Source organism: Oncorhynchus clarkii, chromosome 12 (genome assembly GCF_045791955.1).
Source record: "Oncorhynchus clarkii lewisi isolate Uvic-CL-2024 chromosome 12, UVic_Ocla_1.0, whole genome shotgun sequence".
NCBI lineage: Eukaryota > Metazoa > Chordata > Actinopteri > Salmoniformes > Salmonidae > Oncorhynchus > Oncorhynchus clarkii.
The window spans coordinates 35,661,472-35,689,207 of record NC_092158.1 but is presented as its reverse complement, the minus strand read 5'-3'; the positions used below and the strand labels follow the sequence as shown (position 1 = coordinate 35,689,207).

Genomic DNA, 27,736 nt, shown 5'->3' with positions numbered 1-27,736 from the left:
CCTAGTGCTCCAGCCAGCTCCCAACCAGGTGGTCCAGAGCCTGCCTGATGGAGTCCGTGTGACTTTCTCCAGACACAGCCGACCCGCCAACATTCCATCTCCTCCTCCACTCATTCCAACCTCCAAACCCACAGACAAGCCTTCCTTTATCCAGGGCGGCTCCATCTCCCAGGTAAGACCCATATCCCTCAGGCGAGAGTTCAGATCCAGCCAGCCCCCTGGTTAGGCCCACACAGGTGGGCACCCAGAGCAGGTGTGGCTAAAGTGTTTTGTATGTTCTATTTGGTTAAATAATAAAACATTTTATTTTCTCTCTTTCTCATCAGTCATACTCTAACAGTATTTGTTGTGTGATAATTATTTAATAAGAAACCTATAAGGCTATTTGCCTTTGTAGCAGACAGTACTCTGTATTTAGTAACGTTTACTAGCCAATATGCCAAAGAGCAAACTTTAGTACACATTCGTTGACTTTATTTGTGTACATTGCACTTTCCCTGTATTTCTCTGCTGTATAATTCTGCAAAAGTTAAGGTTTTCAGAAATCTTGGTTGATGGACTCCCAGAATCAGGAGAGAACAAGCAGGGAGGGAATCCTCCAACTGGAATTTTGCAACCCTGACCTGATTCTGACCTGTCTGTTCCTGCCATTTCAGGGAACTCCTGGTACGTACCTGCCATCCCATGCTGTCTACGGTGGCCCAGAGGTTGCAAAGAGCTCAGTGGGCTCCATATCCCTGGGCTTGCCCAGGCAGCAGGACCCCACCAAACCTGGTAAGACAAGCCAGTCTGGATGACACACACATCCCCGATCTACATTCCATTGTCCAAACTAGCATACTACATTTATTCATACTAAGTGGTGTGCAAGTCTGGATACTGTCTATCATCATCTAATGTCCTCTCTCTGCTATTAGATTGGCATGAGAGAGAGACGAGCATATTGTCAACGTTTGAGCACATTCAGACCTGATGCCACAGTCCCAATGTCCCACTTCACTTGCCTTCCCTGTTCGTTCCCTCCCTCCCTCTCCCCAGTGTCCTACATTAAGCAGGAGGAGTGTTCTCCGCGTGGCCAGTCGGAGGGCCTCCTTTCCCAGATGCAGTATGAGGGGGTAGTCAGAGGTGTGTGTCTATTTGTCCATCTCACAAAAGTGTCTGCCTGTCATCCTGCCTGTCCTTGCCTCCCAAGTGTTTCTCCTTTCACACTCTCACCAAAACAGTGCTGTTACCCACAGTGAATACCCAGAAACCGCACCTGTGTTCAAATCATATTTTAAATCTTTCAAATAGTCAATGTTTGCCTGCCTAGAGTGCCAGATGGGTGGGGGTTGCATTTCTGGGACTAAAGACTTGACATACTATTTGAACCCAGGTTTGCAAGATTGATAGAAAATAGCTTTATCGCAGGCGATCGAGAAGAGTGAAGTGGAGGAGTCTGGCCTCCACCCTCCTTCCCTCCCTCCTGCCCTCTGTTTGCACAGACTTGACAGAATGTGGCATGCTGGTGAGGGAGGGAGATGGAGAGAGACCTCACGAGCCCCAGTTCAAAAAGCACCTCCTTTCACTAGAAGTCCTCCTCACACCTTCTCCCACAACTGACCTCTGGGGTGACATTGGGGTGTGGAAACCTCTGTCTCCCTCTTTCAGGCTGCAGCCCGTTGCTCTACTATTCTCCCCACCAAGATTTCAAAGCAATGTATTAGTGCCGCCAGAGTGTGCCATCTTACACCAATTACTTTAAATCCTTGAAATGAAGTCAACGAGTGCAAACTTCCGGGAGAATGAGGGAAAATCGGAGTTAGGCTTCAATGATTCTGACCAGGAATATAATGCCAACAACTGTACAACCCTCATCTATATCCACACATACCAACCTCTGTCTGTTGTCTTCCTTCTAGGAGGCCCAATGGATGGGGGTATCAGCAGAGGCAACCCATCCAGAGGATCAATCACACAGGTATTACAGTTACAATAACATTGCTAAGCCATTATGTGTATCCAAGCACCACGCTGTCTATGGACATCTAATATCACAGGTTTTCTTTTGATGTATGCTGTGAGTTAGTCTAATATTTTTGGAGACGTTTTTATTTGAAATGAAAAGTGCTATGTAAGTTAAATAAACATTATTATTAAAAAGTTGAATTGTTCCTGGTTTCTGACCTTTAATTGGACCCATTTCTCTCTGTCCATCTTTACTTTTCTCTCTCTACCTCTCTTCTGTGTGACCAGGGCACGCCAGCCCTGTCTGGGTCCAGCATTGCGGCTGACCTGCTGAAGGGCACCAACACCAAGCTGGCCACGGAGGAACTGAGCAACCCAGAGAAGGCCCGGGAACATCTGGCCAAGGGACACGTCATCTACGAGGGCAAGAGTGGACACATCCTATCCTACGATGGTAATAGGAAGCTGTGTTAGTGGTCACTCCGCGACTTGATCTTCTTGTAAATCTGATATTTTTCGGTGTAGTGTGTTACTTATGGGACTTCAGATTTATACTACAGTATAGTAGTTTCTGGAAATGTGCTGCATTGCATTGTGTATGATCCTATTACTTATCCTGGGCATTAGTTTACCCAGGGAGTTAGTCAATTGGGACAATGAAAATGGTACCCGTGTGCACCTGAAGTCAGACATTCATCAGCATTTATTGGTAGCAAGAATTAGGTCTGTATATCTAAATCGGCCTAAATTAACATATATTGTGTTCCTGTCTCCATAGCCATTAAGAACCCAAGAGAGGCCACGTGTAGCCCCAGGTCAGGCCATGAGCTCAAACGTTCCCACGATATGATGGAGGCCGCCAGAGGCCACCCCGGGAGAGAAGGAGCCCCCTTCGAGGGTAAGGCGTGTGTGTGTGTGTGTGTGTGTGCACGTCTGTAAGAGAGTGGGTTTTGTCTTCTACCCTAATCTCTGTGCATATATTCAGGCCACTAGGTGATAGTGACTGACTTTGTGTGTGTGTCAGGGTTGATAATCCGAGCCCTGCCCAGAGAAAGTCCCCATGGGGAGTCTAAGGAGAGGCCCATGATGACTGGATCCATCATGCAAGGTAATTAAGTTATCAGGTGACATCATCGCAGCTCCTATTTAAATAATTCAATTGAAAACCACAAATGAAACTCAGCAAATATGATTTTGACTTTTCAGGTAACTCAAGTTTTAAAATGTATTTGTATTTTTCTCTTCCCACTCCAGGTACACCCAGAACCTCTGCAGAGGCCTATGAGGAGACCATGAAGTACGGCAAGCAGATAAAGAGGGAGAGCCCACCCATCCGCTCATTTGAGGGGGGGATAGGTAAGGGTAAGCCCTATGAGGGGGTGAACACCATTAAGGAGATGGGTCGCTCCATCCATGAGATCCCCCGCCAGGAGCAGCCTGGACAGGACCCCCGCAAGACCCCCGACAGCCGAGCTGCCATGGAGGGCTCCATATCCCAGGTAAGTGTGTGTGTGTTTGTGTTCTGCAGCTGTGTGCGTGTGTGTGCCAGTGATTGAGTGAGTGCTGTCTGTTCGTTGTCAACAGACAATCCAATCCCTCCTCTCCCTCTACCAGGGCCATCCTCTGAGCCAGTCGGCCATCAAGCACAACGTCAAGTCCCTGATCACCAGTCCCAGTAGGCTGCCCCATGGCCCCACCATGCCCCAGCTGGAGGCCATGGAGCGGGCCAAGTACGAGGAGAGCAAGGCCACAGCTGAGCAGCAGCAGCGAGCGCGCCACACCTCTGTGGTCAACTCGGCCACCTCCGTGCTGCGCTCCACCCACCAGGAGCAAGGCAAGTCCCAGCTCAGCCCTGGCATGTACCAAGACGCAGATCCCCGCAGGACCCCGGTCAACTACAGTACCAGCTCCATGTCCAGAGGCTCGCCCATGCTGGGCCGAGGACAGGAGGGTACGTCTTGTCTGACCTTCCCTCTCAAAGTATTCACTTTCAATTCATAGATCTTCTGTCAGATGTATTTGCACGAGGCCATTTCATTGTACAGCAATCACTTCACAAGCAATGATGTGTGGCTTTATCAGTACAATTTGAAAACATTGCAAGTGAACACATTTTTGTTAATCCTTATGTTTACTTTATTGATTTTTGTTTTGATGAAAGCCATTTGTGTTATTGTCATTTCTCTCCCCTATCCAGGCACTGGGAAGCCTACGTCCCACGATAGGAAGAGTACCATGACCCCCAATCAGAGGGACAGTGTTCCAGTCAAGTCCCCTGTGTCAGGGGGTGATCCCAACCACCCTATGGCCTCCCACAGCCCCTTTGACCCCCACCACCGCCCCATGGCCCCCGGAGAGCCTCGCTTCCACCTGCCTCCACACCTAGACCCTACCCTCTTCCACCGTGCCGTCCTGGACCCTGGTAGGACACACAACACACCCTGTTACCCTGACCCACCAAGCATGGGTTCAAATAGTATTATTTTTTTTGTTTGTGAGCCTGGCGCAATGGAACCGATGGAATAGTCCCAAAAGTGCAAACCCTGCCCATTTGGCACTCCATGCAGGCTCAGTCATGCTCAATGTATTCAGGGGAAGAAATTATATTATATGAACCTGAGCCAACCTCTATGAACAACACAATAATAGACCTAAATCGTTGAATGATAGACTGGGTGAACTGGGGTAGCTTTGTCATTTTTCATTCATAGGCACTGAGTGTCCTGTCCAGTCTCAGGTTGAGTCCATTGACGTCAGTAGAGTAATCACCATCTGTTCGCCTGCTGTTCATATTTTTGGTCTCTATCTGCACTTCTCCTTTCCCCTCCTCCCCATGCAGCTGCATACATGTTCCCGAGGCAGCCGTCCCCAACGGGCTACCACAACACCTACCAGCTGTACACCATGGAGAACACAAGGCAGACCATCCTCAACGATTATATCACTTCACAGCAGATGCAGGTTATACCACGTCCCGATGTTGCCAGGGGCCTGTCGCCACGGGAACAGCAACAGATTGCCATCTCTTATCCTCCCGGAGCGCGAGGTACTGGACTCTGACTGCTGTCTGTCTGTTTGTGTGTCCTTCTCTCACCTGAGGGAGGTAGGGAGAGGAGGGAGAGATGTGGGGTGATGGGTAGAACGCAGTCTGTGTTCTTGTGAATTAGTGGCTACCTTTTCCAGACGCCCAGAAGCAAATGACCCTGACAAATTGCCTCATATTGATTTAGAGTTTTCATTTAGTTTATTATCGCTGATTTGTTGACGTATATTTTGGGCCTGCAGCTAATACTCCATTTTATAAATTGGTTATTGACAAACATTCAATTCAGACTTTCGTTTGCTCAGTGATTGCCTCTTACAAGGTGACCACTCCACGCACCTTTTTGAAAATTAAGCAGCCCTATTACAAAAACATATGTTTTTGAGCACTGTTCAGAGAAAGGTGACTGGTAAAACCAAGGCTACTGTACACAGTGTTCATTCATACCTCTTCAAATTGATCCTATGGATTTGGTTCGTGTTGCTCACCGTTGGCCCTTTGCTTCTGTCTGTAAAAGGGATTATTGATCTAGCCCAGATGCCTCCAACTATCCTGTTGCCTCACCCTGGGGGAACAGGTACTCCCACTATGGACCGCATCACCTACATCCCCGGAGCTCAACCCCCTTTCCCTCCTAGGCCTTTCAACCCAGCCTCCATATCTCCAGGTGAGGACCCCCCTGCCCCAACACCAACCTGACCCTCCTGTTCTCTTACCCCCTCTTGTTCCTTTATTCCCCCCTCCTACCCTCAACCCCCTGAAGCACTCTGCCCTGCTGCACTCCCCTGAGCTCTGAGAATCTGAATTGACCTGAACACACCTATGGACCAGATCTAAATAAACAGCTACTGCAGTAACCTCTCTACAGTAAACAGCTACTGCAGTAACCTCTCTACAGTAAACAGCTACTGCAGTAACCTCTCTACAGTAAACGGCTACTGCAGTAACCTCTCTACAGTAAACAGCTACTGCAGTAACCTCTCTACAGTAAACAGCTACTGCAGTAACCTCTACAGTAAACACCTATGCAGTAACCTCTCTACAGTAAACACCTACTGCAGTAACCTCTCTACAATAAACACCTACTGCAGTAACCTCTCTACAGTAAACAGCTACTACAGTAACCTCTCTACAGTAAACACCTACTGCAGTAACCTCTACAGTAAACAGCTACTGCAGTAACCTCTCTACAATAAACACCTACTGCAGTAACCTCTCTACAGTAAACAGCTACTGCAGTAACCTCTCTACAGTAAACAGCTACTGCAGTAACCTCTCTACAGTAAACAGCTACTGCAGTAACCTCTCTACAGTAAACAGCTACTGCAGTAACCTCTACAGTAAACAGCTACTGCAGTAACCTCTACAGTAAACACCTACTGCAGTAACCTCTACAGTAAACACCTACTGCAGTAACCTCTCTACAATAAACACCTACTGCAGTAACCTCTACAGTAAACAGCTACTGCAGTAACCTCTCTACAGTAAACAGCTACTGCAGTAACCTCTCTACAGTAAACAGCTACTGCAGTAACCTCTCTACAGTAAACACCTACTGCAGTAACCTCTCTACAGTAAACACCTACTGCAGTAACCTCTCTACAGTAAACAGCTACTGCAGTAACCTCTCTACAGTAAACACCTACTGCAGTAACCTCTACAGTAAACAGCTACTGCAGTAACCTCTCTACAGTAAACAGCTACTGCAGTAACCTCTCTACAGTAAACAGCTACTGCAGTAACCTCTCTACAGTAAACACCTACTGCAGTAACCTCTACAGTAAACAGCTACTGCAGTAACCTCTCTACAGTAAACAGCTACTGCAGTAACCTCTCTACAGTAAACACCTACTGCAGTAACCTCTACAGTAAACAGCTACTGCAGTAACCTCTCTACAATAAACACCTACTGCAGTAACCTCTACAGTAAACAGCTACTGCAGTAACCTCTCTACAGTAAACACCTACTGCAGTAACCTCTCTACAGTAAACACCTACTGCAGTAACCTCTCTACAGTAAACACCTAATGCAGTAACCTCTACAGTAAACAGCTACTGCAGTAACCTCTCTACAGTAAACAGCTACTGCAGTAACCTCTCTACAGTAAACACCTACTGCAGTAACCTCTACAGTAAACAGCTACTGCAGTAACCTCTCTACAATAAACACCTACTGCAGTAACCTCTACAGTAAACAGCTACTGCAGTAACCTCTCTACAGTAAACACCTACTGCAGTAACCTCTCTACAGTAAACACCTACTGCAGTAACCTCTCTACAGTAAACACCTACTGCAGTAACCTCTCTACAGTAAAACACCTACTGCAGTAACCTCTCTACCCAAAATCAGATGTTCAGTTTACCTCATTAATTGGGAAATGTAACAAAAAAGTAAATGCCAAAATGAGTAGAAAGCTCCATTTGAGATGGTACCCAGAACATCTCTGCTGTCTATCCTGATCAACATCCGGGCAGGACACTCCTCTCTGTGTCATCGGACATTCACAACAGCACTGTGTGCTTAAGGCGGCCCAACCATCCTTCTACCCCTCAGCGACTGTACCCTAAGTAGAGACGGTGTGTAAACCTACTGTGTGTGTGTGTGTTGTCTGTTTCTTTGTGTCCACAGGCCACCAAGCCCACCTCGCAGCTACAGCAGCTGCCTGTCAGGAGCGAGAACGAGAGAGGGAGCGCGAAAGAGAAAGGGAGCATCGAGAGAAAGAGAGGGAAAAGGAGCGAGAAAGGGAGAACAGGGAGAGGGAAAGGGAGGAGTACAGACAACGAGAGCGTGAGCGAGTGGTGGCTGCAGCGGTTGCCAATGACTACATGCGTGGAGGTGAACCTCAATGCCATTTATATTGTACAGTGTCATCAACAATACAGTGCCAACTAGTTCATAGCAGTTTGTTTTGATTGAACTTGGCTGAGGGATTAAGAGTTAAGGGATTTTTAATGTAGCCTGTTTTTTGGGACAGCGTTGAAAAAGCCATTATAAGCTTCCAACTTTGAATTGCTCTTTTCTGTTATGGAAGTCAGCTCTTGTTTTTCCCCCAGGTCCAGGGCAGCCAGATAGACCAGGAAGCCGTGGTTACCTGCGTAGCCCCTCCCCATCTATGAGGTCACAGGAAGCCCAGCAGCAGCGACCCAGCATCTTCCAAGGAACCAACAGCAAGGGCGTCATCACCCCTCTCATGTGAGTCTAAGCCTGCTCCGCTCTGGCCTTGTAAGCCCTCACCCCATGTACACTCAGAGTGTGTGTGTGATGGAAAAGCGCTTTCAGTGTTAACCAGATGTAAAGTACTGTATGTTGAAAAAGTAATGAGCTCATATATCACCAAAATAAAAGCTAGACAGGGAGATTTTTAAATTTCATAAACAATACATTTAGCAGTGTTGATTTTATTATTATGTTTAAGCAAAATAACACAGCATTAGCCGTGGAAAGTATAGAATATCAAAAAATGTGCATTAAAATGTATTCAGCAAAAAAAGAAACGTCCCTTTTTCAGGACCCTGTCTTTCAAAGATCATTTGTAAAAATCCAAATAACTTCACAGATCTTCATTGTAAAGGGTTTAAACACTGTTTCCCATGCTTGTTCAATGAACCATATACAATTAATGAACATGCACCTGTGGAAGGGTCGTTAAGACACTAACAACTTACAGATGGTAGGCAATTAAGGTCACAGTTATGAAAACTTAGGACACTAAAGAGACCTTTCTATTGACTCTGAAAAACACCAAAAGAAAGATGCCCAGGGTCCCTGCTCATCTGCGTGAAAGTGCTTTAGGCATGCTACAAGGAGGCATGAGAACTGCAGATGTGGCCAGAGAAATAAATTGCAATATCCATACTGTGAGACGCTTAAGACAGCACTACAGGGAGACCGGACGGACAGCTGATCAGCCTCGCAGTGGCAGACCACGTGTAACAACACCTGCACAGGATCGTTACATCCGAACATCACACCTGCGGGACAGGTACAGGATGGCAACAACAACTGCTCGAGTTACACCAGGAACGCACAATTCCTCCATCAGTGCCCAGACTGTCCGCAATAGCCTGAGAGAGGCTGGACTGAGGGCTTGCAGGCTTGTTGTAAAAGGCAGGTTCTCACCAGACATCACCAGCAACAACGTCGCCTATGGGCACAAATCGACCGTTGCTGGACCAGACAGGACTGGCAAAAAGTGCTCTTCACTGACGAGTCGCGGTTTTGTCTCACCAGGGGTGATGGTCGGATTCGTGTTTATCATCGAAGGAATGAGCATTACACTGAGGCCTGTATTCTGGAGATGGATCGATTTGGAGGTAGAGGGTCCGTCATGGTCTGGGGCGGTGTGTCACAGCATTATCGGACTGAGCTTGTTGTCATCGCAGGCAGTCTCAATGCTGTGCGTTACATAGAAGACATCCTCCTCCCTCATGTGGTACCCTTCCTGCAGGCTCATCCTGACATGATCCTCCAGCATGACAATGCCACCAGCCATACTGCTCGTTCTGTGCGTGATTTCCTGCAAGACAGCAATGTCCGTGTTCTGCCATGGCCAGAGAAGAGCCCGGATCTCAATCCAAATTGAGTACGTCTGGGACCTGTTGAATCGGAGGGTGAGGGCTAGGGCCATCCCCCCCCCAGAAATGTCCGGGAACTTGCAGGTGCTTTGGTGGAAGAGTGGGGTAACATCTCACAGCAAGAACTGGCAAATCTGGTGCAGTCCATGAGGAGGAGATGCACTGCCGTACCTAATGCAGCTGGTGGCCACACCAGATACTGACTGTTACTTTTGATACTGACTGTTATCCCCCCCCCCCCCCCCTTGTTCAGGGACACATTTATTCAATTTCTGTTAGTCACATGTCTGTGGAACTTGTTCAGTTTGTCTGTTGTTGAATCTTATGTTCATACAAATATTTACACATGTAAAGTTTGAAAATAAACGCAGTTGACAGTGAGAGGACGTTTTTTTCTTTTTTGCTGAGTTTATATATACATAATATTAACCCTCAACTTCTCTGCCACCTCCAGGCCATCAGCAGCAGCCCAGGCAGGAGCCCGTTACAGCACTGCAGCCGATGCCCTGGCTGCCCTGGTGGACGCTGCCGCATCCGCCCCTCAGATGGACGTCAACAAGGTCAAGGACTCCTCCAAGCACGATCGAGACGACGACATGTCTTCATCATCATCCTCTGCGGCCAGGCGGCAGCACGAGCAGCAGCAGCAGGAGGCAGACAGGCGCTCCATGCAGTCTCCCTACATGTCTCTGCCAGGGGGGAAACCCCACCCAGGATACGCTGAGGGGTCTGGTGGTCCCCAGGGGGGCAAGGACAAGGGTCCCCCCACCAAGTCACGCATCGAGGAGGAGTTGAGGACCAGAGGAAAGACCACCATCACGGCCGCCAACTTCATCGACGTCATCATCAAGCGTCAGATCGCCTCGGACAAGGACTCACGGGAGAGAGGCTCCCAGAGCTCCGATTCCTCCAGCAGCTGTGAGTCTTCCACATAGAATAAAATACAACAGGGAACAGTGTAGAACATGGACAATATATATAGACAAATAGGATTTGAGCCAGTCCTGTAATATTACTGGCTGGTTGGGTGGACACCTGGATATAGATTTGGTTTGCGTTTTAATTCCCAGCATTTTTAACATGTAAGACTTAATAACATAGCAAATAACAAAAAAAGAGAAAATGATCATATGTCAGTGAGAGGGTTGTTTTCAAGGTGTGTGTGTCCCTCCACTGCAGTGTCATCCAGTCGGTATGAAGTCCCCAGTGGAGGAGCCATCGAGGTGATCAGCCCAGCCAACTCTCCAGCCCAGGCCCAGCAGGAGAAACAGCAGCAGGATGACAGGGAGAGGGCTGACAGGGACAGGGCTGCACAGGCAGCAACACAAGGTAAGAAGAAAGCGTTATACTGTGAGCCATTCAATAATAGGATGTTTTCTCAGTTCTGGTTTGCCTGACACAGATTAAGCTTGCGGAGTTGAGCGCAGACTAGTTTTTATTTATTTATTTTTTAATTTTTTAATGAACCTCCAACTCGTTCAAGTCGCTATGCGTCGATACTTCAAAAATGTACATTCTTAAACCCTTTACCCTGTATACCTATGTTTGTCCCGTTGCGTGCCTTTCTTTGTTTGCTGAAATCCATACTTTTTAATAAAACGTTAATTAAATACAACCACCGACTGTTACCTTTGTTGAGGTTCAATTGGCACATGCACATTCACGCTGAGTTGCCATCTTAGTGCAACAGCAACGAGGAAACAGTCAGTGGTATGTCTCCCGAGAACGACCCTGACGAGACCAAAGCCAGGAACAGATACAGCTCTTGACCAGTCTGTTTAGTAGGGTAAACCGTAGCAAACGTAGAACAAAAACCTGTCTTCTTATGAGGACAAACATGGGTATACAGTTAGGGTTTACGAATGTACATTTTTGAAGTATCGACGCATAGCGAGTCGGAAATTCATTAAAAAAACTCTAGTCTGCACTCAACCTACGGAGGCATTGAGCTGCTTGGCAAATATTAAGCCTGCACCTGGACTATTTATTTATTTATTTTTATTTAACCTTTATTTAACCAGGTAGGCCAGTTGAGAACAAGTTCTCATTTACTACTGCGACCTGACCAAGATAAAGCAAAGCAGTGCGACACAAACAACAACAGTTACACACGGAATAAACAAACGTACAGTCAATAACACAATCGAAAAAGTCTATATACAGTGTGTGCAACTGGCGTGAAGAGGTAAGGCAATAAATAGGCCATAGTAGCGAAGTAATTACAATTTAGCGAATTAACACTGGAGTGATAGATAGATGTGCAGATGATGTGCAAGTAGAAATACTGGTGTGCAAAAAAGTAAATAAAACAATATGTGGGTGAGGTAGATAGATAGGATGGGCTATTTACAGATGGGCTGTGTGTACAGCTGCAGCGATCGGTAAGAACTACTGAACGTAGCGCGCCAATGTAAAATGAGATTTAAAAAAATATAAATATGCACTTTATCGAACAAAACATACATACATGTATTGTGTAACATGAATTCCTATGAGTGTCATCTGATGAAGATCATCAAAGGTTAGTGATTAATTTTATCTCTATTTGTGCTTTTTGTGACTCTTTGGCTGGAAAAATGGCTGGGTCATTCTGTGGCTTGGTGGTGACCTAACATAATCGTTTGTGGAGCTTTCGCTGTAAAGCATTTTTGAAATCAGACACTGGCTGGATTAACGAGAATTTTATCTTTAAAATGGTGTAAAATACTTGTATGTTTGAGAAATTTGATTTATGAGATTTCTGTTGATTTGTATTTGGCGCCCTGCAATTTCATTGGCTGTTGGCGAGGGGTTCCGCTAGCGGAACGGGGTTCCTAGTCCTAGACAGGGTAACACAGTGTCCAAAGAAGGGCCAGATGTATACAGAATGGTGTCGTCTGTGTAGAGGTGGATCAGGGAATCACCTGCAGCAAGAGCGACATCAATGATATATACAGAGAAAAGAGTCAGCCCGAGAATTGAACCCTGTGGTAACCCCATAGAGACTGCCAGAGGTCCGGACAACAGGCCCTCCGATTTGACACACTGAAACTCTATCTGAGAAGTAGTTGGTGAACCAGGCGAGCCAGCCATTTGAGAAACCAAGGCTATTGAGTCGGCCGATAAGAATACGGTGATTGACAGATTCGAAAGCCTTGGCCAGGTCGATGAAGACGGCTGCACAGTACTGTTTTTTATCAATGGCAGTTATGATATTGTTTGGTACCTTGAGCGTGGCTGAGGTGCACCCATGACCAGGTCGGAAACCGGATTGCACAGCGGAGAAGGTACGGTGGGATTCGAAATGGTCAGTGATCTGTTTGTTAACTTGGCTTTCGAAGAATTTAGAAAGGCAGGGCAGGATGGCTATAGGTCTGTAACAGTTTGGGTATAGAGTGTCACACCCTTTGAAGAGGGGGATGACCGCGGCAGCTTTCCAATCTTTAGGGATCTCGGATGATACGAAAGAGAGGTTGAACAGACTGGTAATAGGGGTTGCAACAATGGCAGCGGATAGTTTTAGAAAGAGCGGGTCCAGATTGTCTAGCCCAGCTGATTTATACGGGTCCAGGTTTTGCAGCTCTTTCAGAACATCTGCTATCTGGATTTGGGTGAAGGAGAAGCTGGGGAGGTTTGGGCAAGTAGCTGTGGGGGGGCGGAGCTGTTGGCCAGGGTTGGGGTAGCAGGAGGAAAGCATGGCCAGCTGTTGAGAAATGCTTATTGAAATTCTCGATTATCGTGGATTTATCGGTGGTGACAGTGTTTCCTAGCCTCAGTGCAGTGGGCAGCTGGGAGGAGGTGCTCTTATTCTCCATGGACTTTACAGTGTCCCAAAATGTTTTGGAATTAGTGCTACAGGATGCAAATTTCTGTTTGAAAAAGCTAGCCTTTGCTTTCCTAACTGACTACGTGTATTGGTTCCTGACTTCCCTGAAAAGTTTAATATCGCCGGGACTTTTCGATGCTAGTGCAGTCCGTCAAAGGATGTTTTTGTGCTGGTTGAGGGCAGTCAGGTCTGGAGTGAACCAAGGGCTATATCTGTTCTTAGTTCTACATTTTTTGAAAGGGGCATGCTTATTTAATATGATGAGGAAATTACTAAAAGACTTACTCAATGCCTCATCTCCATGGAAAGTAAATTTTAGTCAGACTTAATGTATCTGGGAAACTGGCCCTTACTGACTGGTAAAGCTCTATAGATTTGAGGTCGACCGATTAATCGGAATGGCCGATTTAATTAGGGCCGATTTTCAAGTTTTCATAGCAATCGGTAATCGAAATTTTTGGACACCGATTATGGACGATTACATTGCACTCCACGAGGAGACTGCGTGGCAGGCTGACTACCTGTTATGCGAGTACAGCAAGGAGCCAAAGTAAGGTGCTAGTTAGCATTAAACTTATAAAAAACAATGAATCTTAACATAATCACTAGTTAACTACACATGGTTGATGATATTACTAGTTTTTCTAGCTTGTCTTGCGTTGCTTATAATCGATGTTGTGCCTGTTAATTTGGCATTGAATCTCAGCCTACTTCGCCGAACGGGTGATTTAACAAGCGCATTCGTGAAAAAAGCACTGTCGTTGCACCAATGTGTACCTAACCATAAACATCAATGCTTTTCTTAAAATCAATACACAAGTATATATTTTTAAACCTGCATATTTAGTTAATATTGCCCGCTAACATGAATTTCTTTTAACTAGGGAAATTGTGTCACTTTTCTTGCGTTCTGTGTAAGCAGAGTCAGGGTATATGCAGCAGTTTGGGCCACCTGGCTCGTTGCGAACTGTGTGAAGACCATTTCTTCCTAACAAAGACCGTAATTAATTTGCCAGAATTTTACATAATTATGACATAACATTGAAGGTTGTGCAATGTAACAGCAATATTTAGACTTCTGGATGCCACCCGTTAGATAAAATACGGAACGGTTCCGTATTTCACTGAAATAATAAATGTTTTGTTTTCTAAATGATAGTTTCCGGATTTGACCATATTAATGACCTAAGGCTCGTATTTCTGTGTTTTATTATAATTAAGTCTATGATTTGATAGAGCAGTCTGACTGAGCGATGGTAGGCAGCAGCAGGCTCATAAGCATTCATTCAAACAGCACTTTCGTGCATTTGCCAGCAGCTATTCGCTGTGCTTCAAGCATTGCGCTGTTTATGACAAGCCTATCAACTCCCGAGATTAGGCTGGCAATGCTCAAGTACCTATTAGAACATCCAATAGTCAAAGGTATATGAAATAGAAATGGTATAGAGAGAAAGAGTCCTATAATAACTACAACCTAAAACTTCTTACCTGGGAACTTTGAAGACTCATGTTAAAAGGAACCACCAGCTTTCATATGTTCTCATGTTCTGAGCAAGGAACTTAAACGTTAGCTTTTTTACATGGCACATATTGCACTTTTACTTTCTTCTCCAACACTTTGTTTTTGCATTATTTAAACCAAATTGAACATGTTTCATTATTTATTTGAGACTAAATTGATTTTATTGATGTATTAAGTTAAAATAAGTGATAATTCAGTATTGTTGTAATTGTCATTATTTCAAATATATATATACAAATCGTCCGATTTAATCGGTATCTGCTTTTTTTTTGGGTCCTCCAATAATCGGTATCGGTGTTGAAAAATCATAATCGGTCGACCTCTACTATAGATGTCATTTGCGGACTTTAAGTATTCTCTTGAAGGTCTCAAGCTCTCTTTCTCAAGTATTGGTTTCCTTATGGAATGTTTAAGTTACCCAACATGTCCCGAATGACTCCTCAGCCCAGTAACCTTGTAAGCTTAGTACGACAGAGCAGGCGACACCATTCCATTCCCGACAAGCTCCCATCTGGTCACCAGACCACTCAACAAGCTATTTCTGTCAGCTGGAGGCAAACGTATATCAGCTGCCTGTTGACATACGGGGAGGGTGGAAGGAGGGGTAGTTCTACCCCTCCTTCCACCCTCCCCGATATATCACCCTCTCCTCCATTCCCATATATCACTTCTCTCCGCCATTTCTCTACTCAGTCTGGTAACTGTGTGTTATCCTCACTCAGCAGCTGGCATGCGTTCCTTTGACATGATCCGCTACCGCCAGTCAGCGGAGTCCCAGCAGCCCCCCTCCTCCCAGGCTGACGGAGGGTACTCCCAGTCCCAGCAGGTCCCCAAGACCCATCGGGTCATGACCCTGGCTGACCACATCTCGGTAAGACACACTGGTAGCTTTCCACGGTTGCATGCCATGTCATTGCCTGCACAGTCGGGCATCAGATTGCTATATCATATTTTGTGGTTAGCTGATATTAAACACCTATCCAGGCATGAGTTCTGTCAGGCAACTGCTATGTAGTCAGCCTGAAGAAGACCCCAATGATTTGTTCCTTCATAGCCCTTTTTAACTGGGTTCCAAAGGCAAACAATCCATGTACTGTGTAACCAATACAAATGACTTTACCAACAATTAATGTACAGTATGCCTCCTATACCACTTTTTGTTGAATGATGATATCTTGAGTGATCCATCGACTGAACTGCAAATGATGATCTCAACAACTCTGACAACAGCCTCTACTAGACAACTTTGGATACAAATGTTTAAGAGTAGAGACTGAAAATGGAGGTGTGCCTCCAAATAATAACATCTTCCTGATCTGTGTGTCCTCCTCTTTCTCCTTTTATAGCATATTATCACCCAGGACTTTGCCAGGAACCAGGATCCTCCTCAGTCCTCCACCACCATCTCCTCCTCTGCCACCACCACATTCCAGAGCGCCCAGCTGCCAGTATCTAGCTTGGGCCCCGGGGGCCGTGCCAAGGGCCCCAGCCGCTACAGCCCAGAGAACCAGACCCAGGCCCCATCACACCATCAGAGACCCACGCCCAGCAGAGTGTCTCCTGAGAACGCCCCTGACAAGCCCAGAGCCAGGTACGGTAGCAACACCCACCAGTAGCCCAACACAACCCCTTGACCAAGCCAGCCTGTTTAGTAGGGTAAACCGTAGCTAAACGGTTTGCAATAAGTTCAGGTTGTACCGCCCATGCAAAACATTTTCTCCCTAATCAACATAACCCCGGTGGTGCACCCCTGTCCATTCCATCAAATTCTCACTTTTCCCTCTCTTCCTCTGTCCCTTCCCCAGACCTGGTAAATCCCCTGATCGGGGTGGCAGGGGGGCGGTGGAGAGTTATGAGCCCATCTCCCCTCCCCAGAGCTACCAGGATAAACAACAGGAGGCCAGAGAGCAGCAGCAACAACCCCAGAGACGAGAGGCTGACCAGCCTGAGATGAGGTGTGTAGGACTGGCATATCTTCTTAAGTAGTGGGCGCTCTCGCATTTCTTTATGTTCACCTAACGCACACTTGTCAAACTCATTCTACAGAGGGCCGAGTGTCTGTGGGTTTTCGCTCCTCTCTTGTACTTGATTGATGAATTAAGGTCACTAATTAGTAAGGAACTCCTCTCACCAGGTTGTCTGGGGCTTAATTGAAAAGAAAAAAGAAAAACCAGCAGACACTAGACCCTCCATGGAATGACACCCCTGACCTAATGGAACGTTCAATGATATCACTAGACATATATGTATGTTTCGGCCATTAAGTTGACAAACCAAAAAGCATGACAGCGATTTATTTTGTATGTCTACGTGCATTTGTGCGTGTGGATACTGGATACCTTCAGTGCCCATGGACAGAATGTGCCGTGTGGGCAGCTGTGACCTGTTTGTCATGCTAACAGAGTGGAAACTGGGGGGAGGTGCCAGTGGCACACTAGCCTAATCAGCCCTCTGCTGCCTGACTCTTAACCCCGTGGTGGCCTTTCTCTGGTTACAGGGGCGACTCTCGCTCCCCTGGCAGTGTCAGCTACCTGCCCTCCTTCTTCACCAAGCTGGAGAACACCTCCCCTATGGTGAAATCCAAGAAGCAGGAGATATTTCGTAAGTTAAACTCATCTGGTGTCGGGGATTCTGATGTAGGTAAGTCACCTCTCTTCTTATCTTCCTTGTACGAACGTCATTTAAGAAAGCATTCCAAGATAGAAAAAATATAGCATTTGATGGAACTCAATTCGCACGGTATTTTATTAATTTAAAGGATATTTTCTATGCATTGCACTCATTTCTCATTTAACAACGGATGACATTGTAATATGAAGACACTGTAAAACGATTAACTCTGTCTTTTAGCGTCATTTTAGTTTGCAGTCAGACATTTAGTTTGCTAACTGAACTATGCTATTGTTTCTCCTTTCAGGAAATGCACAACCAGGCACAGAGATCTTCAACTTGCCCGCTGTGACCAGCTCAAGTGAGTATAAACATTTCTAACACCATAGGATCCTATTCTATCACCATATACTCATATTCAAACATACTAAAATCATTTAAACCAGCCCAAAAGTTTATGAAATAAATTGAAACAAACATTTTTTTAAATGTTTCTGTTTGAATACCCTAATAAACATGACCGTGGTGGCTGTGCCATGTCTTCCCCCTCGTCCTGTGTGCGTGTTTGGCCCGCCAGGCAGCGTGAACCCCAGGAACCACTCCTTCAGCGACCCGGCCAGTAACCTGGGCCTGGAGGACATCATCCGGAAGGCCCTGATGGGCAACCTGGAAGAAAGGCCAGAGGAGCACCAGGGAGGGCCTCAGCCCAGCTGTAACACCCCCAGCAACGAGGCCCGCCAGGAGGCCAACCCCTCACCTAGCATGGGTCAGTGGCAAACAACCACACGCAGCAGACTGAAACCACTAAACAGGAGTAAACTAAACATTGTAAATACATAATACTTACACACCCTCATTTTTAACCCTGCTTGTCTCTAAAGATCCATTGGAATAGAGTACTTTGTAGGGTGTCCAATCAAAAAATATTTTGACCAATGGGTAAAATTATGTTAATTGTGTAGATACTCAGAAAACCAATGGTCTCTATCATAATCCGTTCAAAGGTTGAGTTTTTCTTACCCTTTGTAGGATGGCCAATATTAGGGTGACTAAAGCCCTATTCGCACGTGACTGGTATTACTATAAAACGGTGGTTATGTAATTATTACCCCAACATGTCCGTTTTAACAGTGGACGATTCAGACGGGATTCGTTTTACCGAACTGCCCCTGTAATTCTTTATTTTTTCTTCATTCACAATTGACCATTATGACGGATGCTTGGAGGCTCTCCTAGGTGTGAAGATATTTCAAATGTCTTGGAATAGCCTAATATTATGGCCTTCAGTTCAGAGAAAGTCTAAATAATAATGCATATCAATAAGAACCATGAACTGTAACCTACGCAGATATTTAATTACCTGACGTATTTGGCAATTTATGAATTCATTAGTACAATTGTGTCCACTTCATCTTTTAAAAGAGAAGTAAGACACTAGGAAAGTTGATATAGGACAAAACAGATCATTTGTATGCTACGTGCATAGCACTTTGTTTTAAGCATCAATTTGTTCCCATGTTCTAACCCAAACTGGGTGCAGCACCTGTTAAACTCAGTAATATCCCTCAAAACACAGGGATGGCGATTAGCACGGGATATGCATTATCAGAGGACCTTTGGAGTTTGCCGAAAAACAGTAGGTTTTTAGGGCTGGGATAATAACCTTCCTGACAAGTGAAAATTACTGACATGGCAGATTTGGACAGAACTAAAATTACAGATGTGGTGATTTGTGCTCGTGCACACAATACCATTACCTGGGGGATGTATCCTGTCCGAATAGGGCTTAAATCAATGGAGGCCAGAGGAAAAAAGTTGTAAAAAATCTGGAAAATAGTATTTGCGTCAGCTAGCCTGGATGCTGTGCGAGAATTAAGGCAAACTGACAGGCTCAACGTCTTTCTTCTCAAATCCAGAGGGCATAAAACAAGAGGTATGATCGATTGAGACATGACATATATATATACAATTTAAAAGATTTAGTATACGCTTTTCATTAATATGAAAATCGTATTTTTTAAAGATCTCTCAGAAAAACAAGCGTATCTCTGAATTGTCAACGGAGCACAGAGCGTACCGTAAGCTTTTTATTTTCAAATAATTTTACATTTAATTCAGCTCGTTATGTTAATTGAGAGTTTTTGCAACCTGGGGAAACAACTTTTGCAGAAAACCATCAAAAGTCGCTGCAAGAAGCAGCACCGCTTTATCAACAGAGCTCGGTGGCTATTGGCGGATGTGTTAGGTTACTGTTCATAATATGTTCGAGAAAGACGCCACTGAACAATTCAGAACATGAATAATCGGGCGGCAGGGTAGCCTAGTGGTTAGAGCATTGGGCTAGTAACCGAAAAGTTGCAAGTTCGAATCCCCCAGCTGACGAGGTACAAATCTGTCGTTCTGCCTCTGAACAAGGCAGTTAACCCACTGTTCCTAGGCTGTCATTGAAAATAAGAATTTGTTCTTAACTGACTTGCCTAGTTAAATAAAGGTTTTTAAAAAATCATATCTGTCTTGGTAAAAATGTATTTTATAACAGAAGAAAGTGAATTTATCGCGAAAGCAGGCTTTCACCCACTCTGGGCAGAAAAAAACCCTATACTTTGATATTTTGAGATTTGGAACAAGCTCTCCAGAATAGTCCCATCTCACACTAACACCCACAAACTTACACACACCCACCACCTATGCTGCTGCCATACTGTTATTGTACTATTATTATTATTTATCCTGCTACCAGTCACTTTCTTCTAATCCCTGCCTACATGTACATATCTACCTCAAATACACCAGTATCCCTGCACATTGTAAATGCGGTACTGGCACTGACCCTGTAAATAGCTTCCTCTTTTAGTTATACTATTTTGATGTTGAATACTGCACTGTTGAGTAGGGCTTGCAAGTTAAGCATTTAACTGTATTTGTGCAAATAAAACTTATTGCTAACACAACAGGCAAGCAGAAACTGCAGAGCAAAGCCAACAGCCGGAAGTCCAAGTCGCCCAACCCAGGTCAGGCATACGCAGCAGCAGCCCAGGCAGCAGGAGGGGAGCGGCCCTCGTCAGTCTCCTCCGTCCACTCAGAGGGAGACTACCACCAGCAGGCCACGGGCTGGGCCTGGGAGGACCGGCCCTCGTCCACAGGTAAGACACAAGACACGTTTAAACTCTGGGTCTCTGTCTATTTGTCTGTGTACACAATACCACATTATTAACAGCCACATGGGATTTCAGAAATCAGGATTTTCTAAATAAGAAAAATCCCTCTAAAGACTATCCTGTCTCGCATCTCTCTCCAGGCTCTATGCAGTTCCCCTATAACCCCCTGACCATGCGCATGCTGAGCAGCACGCCCCCCACCTCCATGGCCTCCCCCTCCATGCAGGCCCAGCAGCCCCCACCAGGAGGCCCTCTGGGTTCCCAGCAGCAGCGGGTGTGGGAGCGGGAGCCCCTACTGTCGGAGCAGTATGAGACTTTGTCAGACAGCGATGACTGAGCCCTGCCACTAGAGCCCTACCTGCCCCTCATCCCACCCCAGAGGAAGGGCAGGCCTCTCAGTACAGGCCTGCCTGCCCACCCCCTCCCCCCAACACTCACTGGTGCTGAATGAGTGTGGGGAGAACAGAGGGTGTGGGGGTGTCCTTTTTGGTGCAACACCGCCCTCTGACTGCCAGCAGTAAGAAAGGCAGCGAGTGACTTCTGACAGGCTTTAATCTTCAGGATAGACTGACTCCCTTTATGTTCAGAAGCTTTGGCAGACAGCCTGTCAGGACAGAGGAAGCCTGGGTGGAGGATATGATGAAAGATAAAGAACTTGTAATGTATAAATATGAAAAAACAACACAAAATACACATTTCTTTGGGGGGGAAATTGTTTGATTTTTGGAAAGATGCTTTTGTCTATAAGAAAAATCATTGTATGTAAATAGAGTAACTTTCTGCCGGTTTTTTTCTTCACCTTGATTATTCTTATTTTAATGTTGATTTTAAATGGATCCACTTTGTTTTTGAATGAATTGGGGAGGAGCAGGGTTTAATCTTGAATATCAGTCTGTCCCTCCCTGTCCATCTCTTACCCCCCAACACCGTGAAGCTGAGAGACAGAGGCCCCCTATCCACCTGCCCACCAAGCACCACCAAAGCCTGAACATTGTTGACATATGTGAATGAAACAAACACACACGTTAACATTTTAATTGTGTGTTTGTAATTTGATGCCTGTCTTTGCAACACTGTGGAGAAAGATGATGCATGGATGTAACAATATTTCTGCTGATCTAGAACTTAAAGAAAGCTTTTGTCAGTCACCGCACCATTGAGAAAAACAAAACCAATATCTTTGGAACAAGTTGAGAACACTGGTGTAGGAGCAAGCAGAAAGGTGAAAGAAGACTAATAAGCTTGATGTTGTTCCTTCTCCGCGTGACTACTTTACTTCTGGACCCCCATGTTGATCTGAACTCTGTCAATGAGCCAATTGTGTTTGGATTAAGCTGACCACAAACAAGGTGGGTGTACTGTATGGCACACAGTCTGACCTGTAGCTGTCTCTCTAGGGTTTCCAACCAGTGCAGAATGTTCTACTTGCAGTACTCTGCAACCCACGTTGTCATGGTAACTAAAGTACGTCAGGAACCTTCGCCCAAGATTCGCCCATGCCTTGTGGCTGGAGAAAAAGAAGGCAGCTTTAAAATAATTTTCTCAGAGAAATATTTTGGTGTTTTTTGTTTATTTGTTTTGATTCCGTAGTCCCTATCTTTTTTTTTATACTGTCCTGACAGTAAACTGATCTGTGTGATTTGTCTTTTATGTTTTTAGACAAAAAAAAATACAAAACTAACCAAACATAAAGAATGGTCTGCACCATTGTTGCACTTTTTGCTTTGTAACCTTTGACAACAAAAGCATTGTATAACTTATTCAAGCTCCTGCAGAGGATTGTACTGAGATGTGCTTTGACTTTGCCCATAATTAATGGAAACCTGGATGTTTATGACCGAGTTCCTGTCTTTGTAGCTGGTACATGGTTTTGTAGTGTGACACATGCAATTGTTTTACTTTTGTGTATGGTACAGTCAAGTTGTTAAGGAAGAGTTGCTTTTTTGCAGTCATGGTGACTATTCAAGTCCATTGCCTCTTAATCTATTCTCTATGAATATCCAAGATAAATCAACCGTTTTGTCAAAAGACTAGGTCAACATTAATAATGACAGTAATGTTCCATTGCAAGACCCTTTTTCGGATATGTGAAAGCATACCATGTTTTTTGGTTCTCTCAGCTTCTGCTTCGCTTAAATAATCCCAATCTGCTCTAAACCGGATATTTCCTTGTTTTTTTCCGTTTCATTTTGCTTTTGAATTGTTTAAAGTCCTAAAGCTGATGTTCAGATTTTTATTTTCAACATCAATTTTATTCATCCTATTTTTGATGGGATGTCAAGTGTTTACAACGGCAATGAGAAAAAGGTTACGAAACTTGAATCTTAAAAGATACATCGAAATGAAGCCAGAAAAGACTAAGTGCAACTTTTCAGCTGTGTCTTTGTCCAAAATTGCACCTTATTCCCTATATAGTGCACTTCTTTTGACCAGAGCCGGTGCACTATATATGGAATAGGTTGCCATTTCGGAGGCACCAAATCTGTCAAACATCGTGGTAACTTTTTTTATCTGTTTAAAAATTTGAGACTTGAAAACCCGTGTATCCCATGATGTTGAAATGCAATGTTTGTATCGCACAATGTCTCTTAGTAGTCTATTACAAGAGTTCAGACCAATCAATAAAGTGGATCAGTTCTCCACCTCTGAAATGGGGCTCTTTTGTTTCTTTCTCGGATTGGTCATTGGCTTACAGGTTCTGAGACCTCTATCATGAAGTCTAGGTCAAGAGGCTAATAGCTTCATCAATATAATGCAATGCTAATCTATAATGACTCATAGTACAACCAAAAAAACTTTGTTTTATTTGGTATGCTGAAAGAACGCTCAACGTAACAGCCTTACCACATTCCGGCTGAAGACCAACAGACTGTAAATCAGGCCAAATGTGTAGCATTCTTTTGGCTGGAACGTGGGATCTCTGGAATGCGGTACACCTGAAAGACAAGACAACCTTTTTTTTTTTTGAGGGTCTGACACACGGGTGTGTCTTGGTGGTGGAAAGGAAACACCCATATCAAACCACACCTCCAAGACAACTTGTTTGTTTCAATCATGGCTTCTAGCATATCTTTTGAGGAGCCGGACAAACAAGGCTAAATCAGTAAGTTAAACCCTACTTTCAACCAGATGTCTGGCCCCTCCGTTGTCCTCAACATTCTATATCAGCCAAAAGATGAAGCAGGTTTCTTTGGGTCAGGTAGGACTTCAGTACTGAATTGGTGAGAAGTAAGGTATTCTTCTGTTGTCATGACTTCAAGGCTAACAGTTAAATATGACAAGTAGCAAGCCCTTTCATAGTTATATAGCCTGCTCATTCCAAGAACAGAGATGTCATCAATTTAAGAGATTGTTGTGTCTTTGGTGGTGGTGAGGTAGCGCTGGTCACTACACCAGCGTTGAGAAATTGGGGTACGTTTATGCAGAGATGGATATTAGTCTGTCCCATATTTGTAGTTTGGTTTGGCCAGTTGAGACGGCAATGTATAGGCTGTTTACTTCACTGTCTAGTCTTGTGTCTACATATGACTTGACATGGAACAAGAGCACACACATCTTGGCCTGCACCTCTCTAACTTGGAAAAGAGGAAATATATCACTTAAAGCAGTCCGGTGAATGTTCTCTGCGGATAACACCAGGTTTCCAATAATTATTTTCAATAACTTACCCTGTATTTTCTCCACACGGTCTAGATTTTTGGGTTGAAAGGGTTTAAAATCAGATCCAGGATCATGCAGATCTTTGTAACCTATGAGAAGAGAATAAATTTGACTTTTGTCAATTATTATTTTCTATGACTTTTGTCTATCCACAAACCGTTGTGGACAAATATATTGACACCCTTGCACTTTTCTTAATAATTAAATAATTCCCTATTTCTTCTAAAATAAGTTGAAATTGAAAAAACGGTTGTCTCCAAACCTCATTGGATTTTTCAACATTGCAGAACCAATTTTATTTTTGTAAACTTAAGTTTACAAAAATGAACACCCTGGAGCTAAACACAGCAAAAAAAGAAACGTCCCCTTTTCAGGACGCTGTCTTTCGAAGATCATTTGTAAAAATCCAAATAACTTCACAGATGTTCATTGTAGATGGTTTAAACACTGTTTTCCATGCTTGTTCAATGAACCATAAACAATTAATGAGCATGCACCTGTGGAATGGTTGTTAAGACACTAACAGCTTACAGACGGTAGGAAATTAAGGTCACAGTTATGAAACCTTTGGACACTAAAGAGGCCTTTCTACTGACTGAAAAACACCAAAAGAAAGATGCCCAGCGTCCCTGCTCATCTGCGTGAAAGTGCTTAAGGCATGCTGCAAGGAGGCATGAGAACTGCAGATGTGGCCAGGGAAATAAATTGCAATGTCCGTACTGTGAGACGCCTAAGACAGCACTACAGGGAGATTGGACGGACAGCTGATCAGCCTCACAGTGGCAAACCACGTGTAACAACACCTGCACAGGATCGGTACATCTGAACATCACACCTGCGGGACAGGTACAGGATGGAAACAACAACTGCTCGAGTTACACCAGGAACGCACAATTCCTCCATCAGTGCTCAGACGGTCTGCAATAGGCTGAGAGAGGCTGGACTGAGGGCTTGTAGGCCTGTTGTAAGGCAGGTTCTCACCAGACATCACCGGCAACAACGTCACCTATGGGCACAAACCCACCGTCGCTGGACCAGACAGGACTGGCAAAAAGTGCTCTTCACTGACGAGTCGCGGTTTTGTCTCACCAGATGTGATGGTCGGATTCGCGTTTATCGTCGAAGGAATGAGCGTTACACCGAGGCCTGTAATCTGGAGCAGGATCGATTTGGAGGTGGAGGGTCACAGCATCATCGGACTGAGCTTGTTGTCATTGCAGGCAACGCTGTGCATTACAGGGAAGACATCCTCCTCTCTCATGTGGTACCCCTCCTGCAGGCTCATCCTGACATGATGACAATGCCACCAGCCATACTGCTCGTTCTGTGCTTGATTTTCTGCAAGACAGGAATGTCAGTGTTCTGCCATGGCCAGCGAAGAGCCCGGATCTCAATCCCATTGAGCACGTCTGGGACCTGTTGGATCGGAGGGTGAGGGATAGGGCCATTCCCCCCAGAAATGTCCAGGAACATGCAGGTGCCTTGGTGGAAAAGTGGGGTAACATCTCACAGCAAGAACTGGCAAATCTGGTACAGTCCATGAGGAGGAGATGCACTGCAGTATTTAATGCAGCTGGTGGCCACACCAGATACTGACTGTTACTTTTGACCGCCCCTTTGTTCAGCGACACATAATTCCGCCACTGTGTCCGATTTCAAATAGGCTTTACGGCGAAAGCACCACAAATGATTATGTTAGGTCAGAGCCAAGTCACAGAAAAACACAGCCATTTTTCCACCCAAAGAGAGGAGTCACAAAAATCAGAAATAGGGATAGAATTCATCACTAACCTTTGAGGATCTTCATCAGATGACACTCATAGGACTTCATGTTACACAATACATGTATGTTTTGTTCGATAAAGTTCATATTTATATAAAAAAATCTCAGTATACATTGGTGCGTTTATGTTCAGTAGTTCCAAAAACATCTGGTGATTTTGCAGAGAGCCACATCAATTTACAGAATTTCTCATAATAAATGTTGATGAAAATACAAGTGTTATGCATGTAACTTTAGATACACTTCTCCTTAATGCAACCGCTGTGTCAGATTTGTAAACAAATCCAAAACTCACGAGGCGCGGCGCGTTCACTAGTTGCAGACGAAAAGTCCAAAAGTTCCGTTACAGTCCGTAGCGTAAATCTTCAATAATGTTCCAACCGGAGAATTCCTTTGTCTTCAGAAAAGCAATGGAACACGAGCTAACTCTCACATGAACGAGCGTCACAAGCTTGTGGCAACCAGACCACTGACTCAAAGAGCCCTTATGAGCCCCTCCTTTACAGTAGAAGCCTCAAACAAGTTTCTAAAGACTGTTGACATCTAGTGGAAGCCTTAGGAAGTGCAACATGACCAATATCCCACTGTATCTTCAATAGGGAATGAGTTGAAAAATGACCAACCTCAGATTTCCCACTTCCTGGTTGGATTTTTTCTCAGATTTTTGCCTCCCATATGTGTTCTGTTATACTCACAGACATCATTCAAACAGTTTTAGAAACTTTGGAGTGTTTTCTATCCCAATGTACTAATAATATGCATATATTAGCAACTGGGACTGAGTAACAGACAGTTTACTCTGGGCACTTTATTCATCCAAGCTACTCAATACGGCCCCCAGCCATAAGAAGTTAAGTCTGCTGAAAATAAACGCAGTTGATGTTTCTTTTTTGCTGAGTTTAGTACTTGGTTGTACAGCCTTTGGCCAAGATAACTGCCAAGAAATGCTTCTTGAAGTTGTAGCCATCAATGAGCTTTCTTCTGGCAATTTGGCCCAGTCTTCAACAGCAATACTCTAATTCTTTAATGTTAGAAATGCCCTTCACCAACTGCTGTTTTCAGCTCTTGTCATTTCTTGATTATAATGTGTTTAATTTATTTGTGTACATGTTTGACATTTATCTGCATTGTTAGGACCATAAGCTTTTCGCTGCACCCGCTATAACATCTGCTAAACTGTGTATGCGACCAATAAACTTGGATTTGATTTAGGTTATGGATGTGATTAAGATCTAGCCCAGATTCACAAAACACTTCTTACGCAAAAACTTAGGAAGCTTCTTAATTAAGAAAAATATGAAGTTCATAAGATAGTTCGTAATTGCAGTTCCTCAACAATATAAGATTTAATGATTTTCTTACAAAGATTTTAGAGTTCGGCAATCGTTTTAGCTAGCTATCTAGCTAGCAATGGCAATCATGTTAGCATATGTTCTAAAACATGTTCTTGGGTTTGTGAGTGAATTAAATTGTTCAATTGCTTGCATGAGCTTTTTTCTCACTACCCTTAGTTTAAGACAAGGGTTTAGCTATCATGGAATTAAGAACATTTCCAATAACTTTATTTTCAAGAATCTAATTTCTTCTTAACTTTTTGCTTAAGGAGAAACAGGATACAGCGCAAGAACATTTC

General features: G+C 44.5%; 1 protein-coding gene across 12 annotated transcripts in view; it reads left to right on the top strand.

Annotated features, from left to right (window-relative positions):
- LOC139423110 (nuclear receptor corepressor 1-like) overlaps positions 1-27,314 on the top strand; it is a 121,449-nt gene extending 94,135 nt beyond the window's left edge. For 6 of the 12 annotated variants that reach the window (XM_071174769.1, XM_071174765.1, XM_071174773.1 and 3 more), the window contains 24 exons: positions 6-172; positions 657-774; positions 1,039-1,125; positions 1,902-1,960; positions 2,236-2,401; positions 2,726-2,845; positions 2,972-3,055; positions 3,202-3,446; positions 3,562-3,898; positions 4,145-4,369; positions 4,787-4,993; positions 5,508-5,657; positions 7,620-7,826; positions 8,045-8,183; positions 10,020-10,483; positions 10,745-10,894; positions 15,615-15,763; positions 16,239-16,483; positions 16,698-16,847; positions 17,390-17,532; positions 17,810-17,863; positions 18,080-18,268; positions 20,457-20,645; positions 20,801-27,314. In XM_071174769.1, coding sequence (XP_071030870.1) covers positions 6-172; positions 657-774; positions 1,039-1,125; positions 1,902-1,960; positions 2,236-2,401; positions 2,726-2,845; positions 2,972-3,055; positions 3,202-3,446; positions 3,562-3,898; positions 4,145-4,369; positions 4,787-4,993; positions 5,508-5,657; positions 7,620-7,826; positions 8,045-8,183; positions 10,020-10,483; positions 10,745-10,894; positions 15,615-15,763; positions 16,239-16,483; positions 16,698-16,847; positions 17,390-17,532; positions 17,810-17,863; positions 18,080-18,268; positions 20,457-20,645; positions 20,801-20,997 — 4,241 coding nt within the window. In that variant the 3' untranslated portion in view covers positions 20,998-27,314. The remainder of the gene's footprint in view (positions 1-5; positions 173-656; positions 775-1,038; positions 1,126-1,901; positions 1,961-2,235; positions 2,402-2,725; positions 2,846-2,971; positions 3,056-3,201; positions 3,447-3,561; positions 3,899-4,144; positions 4,370-4,786; positions 4,994-5,507; positions 5,658-7,619; positions 7,827-8,044; positions 8,184-10,019; positions 10,484-10,744; positions 10,895-15,614; positions 15,764-16,238; positions 16,484-16,697; positions 16,848-17,389; positions 17,533-17,809; positions 17,864-18,079; positions 18,269-20,456; positions 20,646-20,800) is intronic. The other 6 variants (XM_071174768.1, XM_071174775.1, XM_071174770.1 and 3 more) reach the window with 6 other exon arrangements.
- Positions 27,315-27,736: the final 422 nt, after the last annotated feature.